The 12295-nt window shown below is 42.8% G+C and overlaps 1 protein-coding gene across 2 annotated transcripts in view; it reads right to left on the bottom strand.

The window, feature by feature from the left end:
• Positions 1 to 12295, bottom strand: part of PREX2 (phosphatidylinositol-3,4,5-trisphosphate dependent Rac exchange factor 2) — a 167055-nt gene that overhangs the window by 114362 nt on the left and 40398 nt on the right. For both annotated transcript variants that reach the window (XR_010794303.1, XM_066623633.1), the window contains exons 4-7: positions 10988 to 11092; positions 8231 to 8332; positions 5552 to 5713; positions 1253 to 1386 (exon numbers count right to left, since the gene is read on the bottom strand). Coding sequence is in view for 1 of the 2 variants with exons in the window: in XM_066623633.1 (XP_066479730.1) it covers positions 1253 to 1386; positions 5552 to 5713; positions 8231 to 8332; positions 10988 to 11092 (503 nt within the window). In the remaining variant the exon portion in view is untranslated. The remainder of the gene's footprint in view (positions 1 to 1252; positions 1387 to 5551; positions 5714 to 8230; positions 8333 to 10987; positions 11093 to 12295) is intronic.

Here is a 12295-nt window from a genome sequence, read left to right on the forward strand (position 1 = left end):
ATGGACACTTTATATTCCTAAAAGCAGGGGTCTCCAAACCCCGGCCTGGGGGCCAGATGCAGCCTGCAGCGAGCCTCTACCCAGCCCACAGCCAGCCTCTTGTCCCCTGAAAGCCTCTGGCCCACTTGACTGAATATGACCAGAGCTGTGCACTGTTTGCATCTGGAAGGTGTGAATTCCTTACCCTTACCCTGGGTAACACCACAGCAGCCCCATTGGGGCTACTCAGATCTATGGCACTTAAAGAGATGGCCAGATCCAAGCAGCCCAGAACTGCTCCAGGCTGCCCAGGACCAGGGTTAAGATCCAGCACAAGTGCTGGGTCCTGGCCCCACCCATGGGCCCGCCCACCCTGCCGCCCCAAAACACCTCCTTCCTGTCATCCCCCTGTCCCTCTAGACCAGGGGTCTCCAAACCCCAGCCCAGGGGCCAGCAAGCCTCTTTCCAGCCTGCAGCCAACCTCTTATCCCCTGAAAGTCTCTGACCCACTCAACTGAACATGAGCAGAACTGTGCTCTGATTGTGTCTGGAGGGTGTTCTGAGGGCCAGAGAGGCTGAGTGAATGAGCCCATTCATTTATTCATTCATCTAAGTTCCATCTCTAATTTATTAATTTAAATTTTATATTTAAATTTTCTTCTGGCCCTCACCACTGAGCCAGATATTTCATGTGGCCCTCTGGCCAAAAAGTTTGGAGACCCCTGCCCAAAAAGAATCTCAGGGAGCCCTGAAAGCCCATGTGTGGAGTCTCAGGCAGCCCCCGAGGGCCAGTGCATGCAAGGAGTGGCACTGTGCCAAGCTCAGCGAATACCAGTTAATAGCTGGAGTGGAAGGGGAATGCACAAGGAAAGCCACAAACAGGGGAGGTGGGAGGGACAAACAAGCAAAGTGGGGAGGGGGCAGATGGTGGCCACTTATGGTGCGTTCATGGAGCCACCGAAGGCGTCTCAGGGAGGCTCAGGGCTCCTAGGAGGACAAATACTGATACAGCATATGCAACAAATCATATTTGCTTGGAATGACAAGTGGAATGACTATGAAGTAGTAAATTAATGCCCTGAATCCTTAAAACTTTTACTCTAAATCTCTGAGAGTTTTCCAAGCAATATATAGAAGTTGTTATTTCAAAACCTAAGTGCATATCCTTTATCAGTGGCATCAGAAAATCAGAAATATATTAAAATGAAAATTGACATCATTTTATTTTATATGGTCAGTCTTACAAAGTGCAAATTAAAATAATGTATCTTACCTATGCTTTTTTTTGCAATAAACCAAAAGATTGTCAAAAAGGAAAAACACCCGTTCCTGAATATTTCCTGCAGAGATTTTCAACAAAACTCCATACATCAGCATTTCTGTGCATGTGTCTGTGATGTTAGATCCCTAACCAAGAAATTAAGAGATAGAACAAATTATTGGATACTGAATGCTGCTAAATGTTGGTAATAAATCAATAAACATGCAACTTCACACACAAACTAATTTGCAATTCAAATTATTTGAAAAATGCAAACAAAATATTTTATTGCAGGTATTGGAGAACCAAATTTGACCAATACTTTTCATAGGCATTATCTGCCAACATTTTTGGTTTAAGTATTTCTTTATTACATATTAGTAAATGTTCCTCTAAAGTCTTCCAAATTACTGGCCATTGTGTAGTAAGACAACTTTCCACGATCTCCCAGCATGCACCTACTTTTTTCGGAACGCTTCTGTCACAGTTGGTTTTCCCACAGAGCGTGTAGCTTGTGCTCATTAAGGAGAAAGAAAGACCAAACCACTTTTCCATGCCAAAGAAAAACAAACTACTCTCATGCCAAAATACACAAGGTAGTTTTACAACTTGCATTGAGGTTCTGTCGAGGTACTTTTGATGGGGATGTGTTCAGAGAACTTCAAATGCAAATATACCCCTCTAAATTGTAGTAATAATAATATATGAAAACTTGGGATGCAACCTTCGGAGTATTTGCATGGAAGGGGCAGCACAATCCTAACTTGCACTGGAACAGGCAGGCCGGTTTGAGGGTGGCAGGTTTGGGGCTTGGCCCAAGGCAAGGGGAAGAAATTAGGTGGCGCAGAGGTGACGAGGTGGCGCAGATCTGAGCACAATGAGGCAGCAGGGCTGGTGGGGATAGAACTGGGCCCTTAAACTACAATCCTATATATAATTACCTGGGAGTAAATCCCATTGAATTCAATAGAACTTACTAGTGAGCAAACATGCATAGGATTATACAGTCAAATTAAAGTTTTAAACATGTTTCAAGATGTTGGTTTTTCCACATTTTAAAAAATTGTAACCAATACATGCTTAGTTTAATTACACTTGTTGAGTAGGAATGCTTTGATCCTCCATCAGATGCTAAAAATAGTCCTCCTCCTATCTAAGCAATGTGCTAAAATTTTTCTTTTGGCAGAAATCTCTAAGAAATGTGCTTCACTGTTCATAAATTTTATAGAAAACCAGATGTTTACTTAATTAAACAAGCACTTGTCATATAGAAGGGTAAGTTGCAGAGAGTCTTCATAAAATTTGGAAGCATCTTGCAAAAATAATTTTAATTCAGACAGTTGGAAGTGAAAAACTACAAGACAGACAGCCCAAACCTATGGGCTCTTAGTGCAGCACTAATGGCAGTCATGAAAGTGCTTCTGGCAGCATGCAGACTCACACTGCTACAGCACAGGTGGGAAGGCCAGAGCCTTCCTATGTGTGCTGGAGCAGCCACCTAGACCCACCTACACAAGCAAGGCAGGACAGGGTGGGGGAAGCAGAATGGTTTGTAGGAGGGCAGAATGAGCCTGTGACATGGTGGGGAAAAGGCAGATTGGGTCACAATTTGAAGGGGGCAGATTTGGTCACAATGGCAGCTGCTGAATCCTAGCCGCCTTCTCAGACCAATCTCACAAAACAGGTTCGTGCAGACTTGCACCAGCAAATTCGCTACTGCAAGTTCGAGTAGATCCCTTTCACACTGCAAAGGCTTACCTCCAGGTAACATTAGTTACCTTACCCAGAAGGGACCACTACAACCAACCTTCCACAGGACGCAGCAGTACCCTTTTTAGTTACCTTCCCATTAGTGCTGAGATTCAGCAATAGTTTTGTATGCAGCTAGAGCTAGCCATGTTTGAACAAGGAGGACTATCCAGCTTAAAGTGAGCATAAGCTCCCTAGACCAACTTTGGCAAAACAACCTGGCCCAAACTGTACCCTCTGGATGTGACTGGAGCAGACGCCAGTGGCCTCCCGAGCCCTCTGATTAACTTCAAAGGCCTGGAGACCTTAGAATTTCACTTCTAGATTTTCAGCAAAACCAGAAGTGACATTTAAAAGCCTTAGAAGGCCTTTGGAGAGCCTCCCTCAGAACACACTCCAGATGCAACTGGAGCTCTGCTCCAGTCACATTTGGAGGGTTTATGCACTAAGACCTGTGGATTTGATTTCCTGTGGATTTTGGCAACCATGGAGGTTCCAGGAACAGAACCCCACAGATGCCGAGGCACAATAGCACATATTTTGAATTTTAGCACATGGTCCTCGCACATCTGTACACAAAAGCAAAGACAAGTAGAAATGCAGAAGGCAGGACTAAACAGTAGCCAGACAACTTCCACACAACACAGTCCATGTAAAGAACATAGGCCTATCCTTTCTGTCTTCCACTCCTTACCTCAGTGCCATTTGCTTTCCTCTACTACTGGTACCTGAATTTCTCTGCCTGCAAGTTCTCCTATGTCCACGCCCATAACAATGTGGCTCATCTCCTGCCTTTTCTCAAGTCCTTTTCCCAGTTCTCACCTCTTTCCACTTTCATCCTTATCATCCTCCCTCCGGCTTCTTGATATCACAACAGCTTATTCAAGCTGGATGGGATCACAAGCTAGTAAGTGGCAGTCAAATCAAATACTTCTAGTTTTTTTTTTTCTTTGTGAGAACATAAGAACAGCCCCACTGGATCAGGCCATAGGCCCATCTAGTCCAGCTTCCTGTATCTCATAGCAGCTCACCAAATGCCCCAGGGAGCACACCTGATAACAAGAGACCTCATCCTGGTGCCCTCCCCTGCATCTGGCATTCTGACACAGCCCAATTCTAAAATCAGGAGGTTGCACATACACATCATGGCTTGTAACCCATAATGGATTTTTCCTCCAGAAACTTGTCCAATCCCCTTTTAAAGGCATCCAGTCCAGATGCCGTCACCACATCCTGCGGCAAGGAGTTCCACAGACCAACCACACGCTGAGTAAAGAAATATTTTCTTTTGTCTGTCCTAACTCTCCCAACACTCAATTTTAGTGGATGTCCCCTGGTTCTGGTGTTATGTGAGAGTGTAAAGAGCATCTCTCTATCCACTTTATCCTTCCCATGCATAATTTTGTATGTTTCAATCATGTCCCCCCTCAGGCGTCTCTTTGCTTCTGGTTGTGTTTTTTAAATAAAATTAGCAAAGCTACTATTTTTCATCAGATTTCATGTTCTGTGCTTTGCGCCTCAGTCATATAATCATATAAAAATATTAAAATAAATTTCATTCAGAACACATAGTGCTATGACATAGATTCTTAAATATAATGTCACCTAGAAGCTGTGGAATTTATGATGCATAACAAGTACAGCCTGCTATTTGTCAGCTACACAATTACACATGGATTGAAAGTTATGTAGCTGTATCTTCCAACAGCAGTTATCCATCATAACTTAAAAGACACATAAATATGCAGTAGAAGGGCTAGTCATAATCATTGGGAAGCCAAGACTGATATTTTCATTATTTTTATTTACACTGATGAGTTGGCATATGTCTCAAGCCTAAATAAATAATATGTACTTTCCTTTACTACACCTTTCTGGGGAGGCAGGAGGTATGGGACTACCTTTTCAGCAGCACCCACTTATTATTTCAGGCCCAATTCCTAACCAACTTTCCCACACTGATATAGCTGTGCCAATGGGGCATGTGCTGCATCCTGCAGTTGGATGAAAGTCATGGAGGCTTCCTCAAGCTAAGGGAATGTTTGCTCCCTTACCTTGAAGCTGCATTGCCCCTTACCTCGGTGCTGGAAAGTTGGTTAGGATTGTGTCTTCAATCATCTAGTTCCATCTTGAGTGTTTCATTGACAATTATGAGTAAGAAGTTGGGACCTGCAAAGAATTGCAGTGCAGAATTTCCTTACCATACTCTTGTCCTCTGCTCATCCTGAAAAGGGTAGTGCATGGGAAAAGAATCCAACCTTATTTCCACTTTCTGCCTTGCTCACTTGAAGATACAGGTAGCAAGAAGGGACCCCACAATGGATTTGAGGCAGTGGTCAAAACTGACCATTACCCAATTTTTTTGTCATCATGTGGACCGATACGTTCACCAACAAAATATTACTGTTACTAGCAAAAGAGAGGACGAATTATTCTAAAAGTGAATTATAGATTGTTCCCAATATCTCACATAATGTACTGAGCTGAATATTTTAAAAATGCAATACACAGACTTCTAAGTGCCTCCCACGTCTGGTAAGATGACAAATTTTGTGACATTACCTCCCATCCTTCAATGTGAGACTGCCATTCTTCTAAAACCTCTAATTTTTCCATCTGTCTCTTGGCCTCGTTTATGTTGGAGCAGACAGCTTTCATGGCTTGGAGAGCTTCCATTAAGACTGAATAGTCACTATGTTTTTTGGGAGTTCGCTTCAGCAACTCCTTTTTTAAAAGAAAAAGACAATCAGTTTCTGCACTCCAGCTGTAGGTTCAAGATGCATCTCGGTTCTCACTCCCAGTAAGTCCCACTGAATCTTGTGGGATCTACTTCCAAGAAAGCACACACAGGATGGTGTCATTGGACTGACTGAGGAACTAATACCACACAGTTGGCATCAGTACCCCGCTTCATTGAATGCATTCCTTTCTCCCCCATTCAGATTAATGGCCCCTAAAAACAACTGGCTGGTCTGTATACAGCAGTTCAGTTCCATTCCAGGCCCTTTAAAGACCTTTATAGTAGTGACCTTTTTCAACATTTTGTGACAACCCCAACCATATAACAAAAATTGGATTTTCTGAAAATGCTACTATTGCAATACTGAGCAAAACCATGGAAATAGTCAAAATGTTTTTAATTATTTACTTTAGTTAATACCTTTCCCCATTGTTTAGTATGTTAATTATGGACTTGAATACTGTTTGAGAGGAAATTAAAATAAAACCTGCGCTAGAAGATCCAGTTAAGAATGAGGCAAATTTATATTACAGATGTGCGCCACTTAACAAGGAGGATACATTCTCCAATTCCCCGTTGTTGTGCAATTAGGTCATTAAGTGAACATTAAGTTCAATCTGTTGCCTTTGTTGTGTAAACAGACACTCCCTACCAGACACTCTGGCTGAGGAGGCTGATTGCCTCTTCTTTGCATTAGGAGCCTCTCTGTTGTGTAAACAGACACTCTACTGCAGGCTGTTGGCGACACAATTGCCTCATTAAAAGCATCTTTATTGTGCTTTGACCACCATCATATATGCAGTCCATCATTAAGCGAACCATTAAGCGGCGGACGCCTGTACTTCAGTGAAAAAATTATTGCAGCATGAAGGCTGAAGGAACTAAGTACCCCTCTTCAATTCATACTCATCCATAAAATATTTTGTTCACAAATTTTGTTTTCAAAAACCAAGGACCCAATACAATCACCTGAATAAATGGGAAATATTGACCACACACAGTAGTGCACATCACAACACAGCATGTATCCACAAGAACTCTGAGGGGAGAAGCACCAGAACCCATACTTGCCATACTCTTGCTCAGTCACAGTTCATTCCCACCCCAGATTGAGTGACAAGCAGCAGCCCCTGACACTTAGCAGTCTGGTGAATTCTGATGCTTCACAAAACTGCTGCCCAAAATGGAGGGACAAGCTGGTTGCAGACTTTGAAGTATCAGTTAAAAGAAAAAAGAAAACTGAGGCTGGCACCTGACAAACTGTGGGAGATGGCAGCACTGCACCCAATAGATGTGTACAGGTATGCACTGCCTAGCGATGTTCCAGAGAACAAATGACCCGCGAGCTCACTGAGCTAGCTTCTTTCCCTAGCTGAGCCAGTTAACTAGCACTTTGTGCACTTTCTGTCACACTTTTGGCAGCCAGCTGCCTTCTTCCTGCTTTCCACGGCCCTACAAGGCATTCTAGGGCACAATCCAGCTGCCAACAGCAGTTGTCCATGCAATGGCATAGCTAAGGGGGTGCAGGGGTAGCAACTACACTGGGCAATAAACTTTAGGGGAGCAACAACCTAAGCTTAACACTAGTGGCCAAATTTGTGAAAAAGTTGGTATTTTTGAATAATACCATCATGTTGCATGCCCTTCGATGTGGAATTTAATGCAGAATTCAATGATGCAGAAACCACAACAAAATATTTTATCAAAAATATAGCCAAATAACCAGAAAAAAACTGCATTATGTAACAAAAACTGGATTTTCTTAACTCAAAACTGACTAATAAGACTGCCTGTTCCAAGAGCTAATTAGGTGTTATGATACAACAGGGAACCAATAATGTGTTAATATGGGGGAGGGGGGAGCTGGCAGAGCAAGAGGGCAGCAAGTTGCTGGGGGAGGAGGCGGATTTTCCCTTATTTTTACCTTTTTAAAAGCCCAGGCTTGATGTCACTTCCGGGTCATGATTTTGAGTTTGGCACTGGGCTACGTGATCATTAGCTACACCACTGTGTCCATGCAACAACGGATGCATCTAATGATGGGGTTTGCAGAACACACACACACACCCCATCATTAAGCAGCACATACCTGTATGCAGACAGGAAAAGGCAGCAGTGCACCCCCACTCCAAAGCTTATGTTGCAGCAGTTTCCAGCTGGAACACAGCACCCTTTGCTGCAGTTGAAGTAGGGATCCCACAAAGTAGTAGCCACCAACTGAAATAGAATCCTTCTTCTACATGGGAGCCTATGATGTGGGTTACTATATTTTTTCCAGTACTGCCTTTATGCTTGACTGCCTCCTCTCACTTCTGCACATTCATCTACACAATGTAACCTGAGTGTGCAAAATGGGCAAATGGACAGGCCAATAGTAAACTTTGATGAAAGCATAGTTAGTAAATCTAGATATCTTTTTAAATGCATTTGACTGGGGACGATTACTGAATTTCAAACAGAATATATGAATCTATATTCAGTTAAAAATATTCTAGGTATACCTTCAAAAGAAGTGGATACTTGCATATTCTCTGTATTGGTGATACTATATATCCTTCTAATGGTACATCAGTATTCTTGCGTCCTCCTAGCAACATGCAGTTCTGGAACAGAACAAAGTACTCTTAATACAAATCGTTTGGCATTTAGGTTTCTCAGAGACCAATCATGAGCTCACTGAGTTGGCCCTCTGTCAGCACTGATTGTTGCAAACATACTATAAGGCATGTCTGTGACACTCAGCGCTGGCACCAGCTTAACACCAGTCCATACTGAGCCAGCGCCAGCCAGAGGCCTGCCACATGCCACCAGGAGAAAGGGGCGTGCTCTAGGCAGCGGAGAGGTTAGTCAGGTTGGGAGGGAGGTGTTCCAGGGAGAAAGGAGGGCAGGGGAGGCAAGGCAGGAGGAGGGAGCTTGGGCCTTTCCTGGGGGAAGGGGACGTGTCCCCTTTCCCTGATGAGACACTGGCGGCAGCCTGGTGTGCATAGGCTGCAGCGGCAGCCATTTTGGCGACACTGCTCCTCTAGGCTCCAGGTAGCACAGGATTGGACTGTCAGTTCTTACAAGTTTCATGAAAATTTACATACTGCTCTTTGATCCTGTTTTATTACTAGGTTTTCAGATAGCTCCGTGATTAGATGTATCTTTTACCAACTTTGTATTTTTACTTGACTGCAGCTATCATGGTCCAGTTAGTGTCACCCACATTTTGATAACTTCCTGCTTGAACTATTGCAATGAGATTTACAAGAAGCAACTGTGAAAATAGTTTGAAAGTTTCATCTCGTGCAAAAACTCTATGGCTTACCTATTAACAGGAGAATGTCAGTGAGCATATCACACCAATACTAACTTGATTGCATCTGCTTCCAATATATTTCAGGGCTCAATTCAAGGTGTTGGTTATAACTTTTAAAACCTCAAATGCCTGACCTCTGTATACAAGGCCTACTCCAGGTTTTACAGCATCCTTGGCTAGGTCCTGTCTGCTGGGTTCCCTCCCATTTGTGCCCTGCATTATAGTGCAATAAGGAGGGGTAGTGTATCCTATTCCTTAGTTCAGGCAAGTATCAGGAGCTTCTGGTTGCTCACAGACTAGCAGTCTATCCCAGGGTTTATATTGGGCCAAGGGGGCAGGGAGGATTTAAAAAAAAAGAAAAAAAGAGGAGTGGATAGGACACTGTGTGTGGATATCTGCAGACAGAACTTCAATTCTGCATTTTGTTAAAACCATTCTGCTCAACTCAGTTAATTGCAACTTTGCAATGTTGGGTTTGCCTATACACATTAAGGAGCACATTCTTTCTTTTGCACTTCTATATACACATTTAACATATAAGCTATATAAAGGTTCAAAGAAGCATGTTTTACATTTGTATATCAAATCAGAAAAAATTAAATGCAATAATGGACAAGCTATCCAAATTCTACATAAAAATGGAAACACAATGAATACCACAATTATTTCTTATGTAATTTGTTAACATGAAAATAAATGTACTTTTTCTAAATGTGTCCAAGACGACGTATGTCAACTAAGCTTTCATAGCTAATTTAGAGCAATAATACAGTAGGAACAAACATTACAAAGGAAATTGAGAAAAATATTCTAACTAACACAAAAGTCTGCTACTGGTATAATGCTCAGTATACATATGTGCAGCAGAAATCTTTGAGCTGAGCATCCACTTGGATGATGCCCTGTGGTTGGTCAAATTATGCTTTGCTTCAGAGTCAGATATATAATGCTGTTCTGTAAAATTGTCAGGAGATGGCAGTGAGTACGTGATGCTGACAGACTTTCTGAAAGCATTTTTTCTAGGTTCTTCTGATCACTCTGGAGATATCTCTGGATATCTCTGGAGTTTGAATACCTTTCCTAAAGGGAAAGTTAAAGTGTTTGACACAGCAGTGTCAGAGAGACGATGTGGCCCTCCTGCCAAAATATTTGCTCACCCCGGTTTAGAAAAACGAATAACAAAAGAAGAAACAAAAAAGAGCTTCTTTGTACAATGCAAAATGAATGCATAGAATTCACTACCAAAGGATGTGGCAGTGGTCACTACCTTAGATGGATTTAAAAGGGAATTAAGACAAATTCATGGAGGAGAAGTCTGACAATCGCTATCAGTTCTGATAGTTATGTGGAACCTCCATATTCAGAAAAAGTATATCGTGGAACACCAACTGCTGAGAGGAATACCAGCAGCAGGGGAGGGCTATTGCTTTCATGCCCTACGGGTTTCTTAGAGGGATCTGATTAGCTAGTGGAAATAAGATGCTGGACTAGATGGACCTTTGGCTTGATCCAACATATTTCATTTTTTTTTAAAAATTATTTATCTTTGAGCCAGTGTGCGTATTCAGAGATAGGGTAGGATTTAAACATTTTCTACATAAATTTATAGACATATACAAATGCAGGCATAAAACTTACATTGTTCTTGATTTTAAAATAAGCCAATAGTGCCACCACAAGGGGCACCACTGGGGCAAAACCCTGCATTCCCCTCCCGCCCTACCCTGCCTAGCCCCTGCAATGCTCTGCCTAGCCCTTGACTGCAAATCGAGTGCCTCCACTGTCACTAACGAATCAGGGGTTGGGTTGGGTTGGCTAGGTGGATCATGTGACCATCTTGACCAGTGTTTAATCAGGCCAACCCTTGATGCCACCCCTGTAGGCAAATATCTTGGTTTTAAAAGGACTACCAGCCTAATGAAAATATGTAGATTTGGAATGCAAATCAATATTAGCTTACCAGCAGAAATGTTCGCACTGTTCTTATTTTGTTAAGTTCAAGCAAAAGTTTTTGTGCCTTCTCATGGTTACTGCAGTATTCATCATAGATACGAAATCTGTCTTTCTGGGGAAAAAGAGTTTTTATGTTAGACAGTTTGTCCTTGGGGTTTGTTTATTTGGCTTTATATTTAACAGAAGTTGCTCTTTTTTAAATAAATGAACAAAAAAGAAGACAGAATTGAACTCGGTTTCTTTTATCTCACAGATGGCCAGATACAAAATAATATAAAGCTACAACATAACAACACACATATATCAAATATAGAAACTTACCAACAGCCAGAATATGTGTTCTTTCCCAATTCTATTTTAGCTTCACTGTTTTAGTCAGTAGTGTTGTAGTTAGATTTCTATATCTAGGCTGCAATGCTATACACCAGTGTTCTTCAACCTTGGGGTCATGGTAACTTTTTCTACTCTCTCTAATAAGTACAGTGAACAAAGAGGGTGTAACGGGCAGGGATTGGGCAGTGACGGGAGCAAAAGTAGGCATATAAGGTCCCAGGAGAGGACCAACGATGGGTCCCCAGTCTCATACTATTTATTGGGGTTGTGGCACAAAAAAAGGTTGAAGACCACAACTGTACACACTTAAACTGGGAGTCAGCCCCATTAAACTTAATGGGACATATTTCTGAGAAGATACGCATACAATTGCACTATTAGTGGGTTCAAATCCCAACATAGTCACAAACCTTACCAGGTGGTTTGGGCCAGTTACTGCCCTTTGTCAAGGGCTGCTGTGAGCCTAAAGGAGAAGGAACAATTTCTGTTGCCTGAAGGAGAAAAATAAAACTAAGGCCCCAATCCTGTTGGCACTAGGCACTTTCTGACTGTCACAAAAGGTGACAGACCAGAGCATGCAGGGTGGCTACTGCCACAAGCCATGAGCAGCTGGCTCTGTGCACCAGCAGCCTCCAGATGCCTGGAGTCTGGTAAGTACTTGTAGGGGGTGGGAGGAGGCTCGGGGTGGGCAGAAGGGGATGAGGGGTGGGTGAAATGGGGCAGTGATGAGAGTGGGGAGAGTGGACCAGAAAGGGGATTGCTTTGGCTGTGGCACTACCTGCCAAATCTAAACCCCTCCTGGCCTCAATCCCCTAACCCAGGTCCACATAGACTTGCACCAGCTATGAAGCAGGTGCAGGTCTGAGTAGTTCCACTAGGCCAGCAGGGGCTTACCCCAGACAAAGGAACAAATGTACCTTTGCCCCAAGGAGGCCTCTGGAGGCCAAAACACTCCCTACAGGATGCAGTGGACACCACATTG

This window comes from Tiliqua scincoides, chromosome 4 (assembly GCF_035046505.1).
Source record: "Tiliqua scincoides isolate rTilSci1 chromosome 4, rTilSci1.hap2, whole genome shotgun sequence".
Classification (NCBI taxonomy): domain Eukaryota; kingdom Metazoa; phylum Chordata; class Lepidosauria; order Squamata; family Scincidae; genus Tiliqua; species Tiliqua scincoides.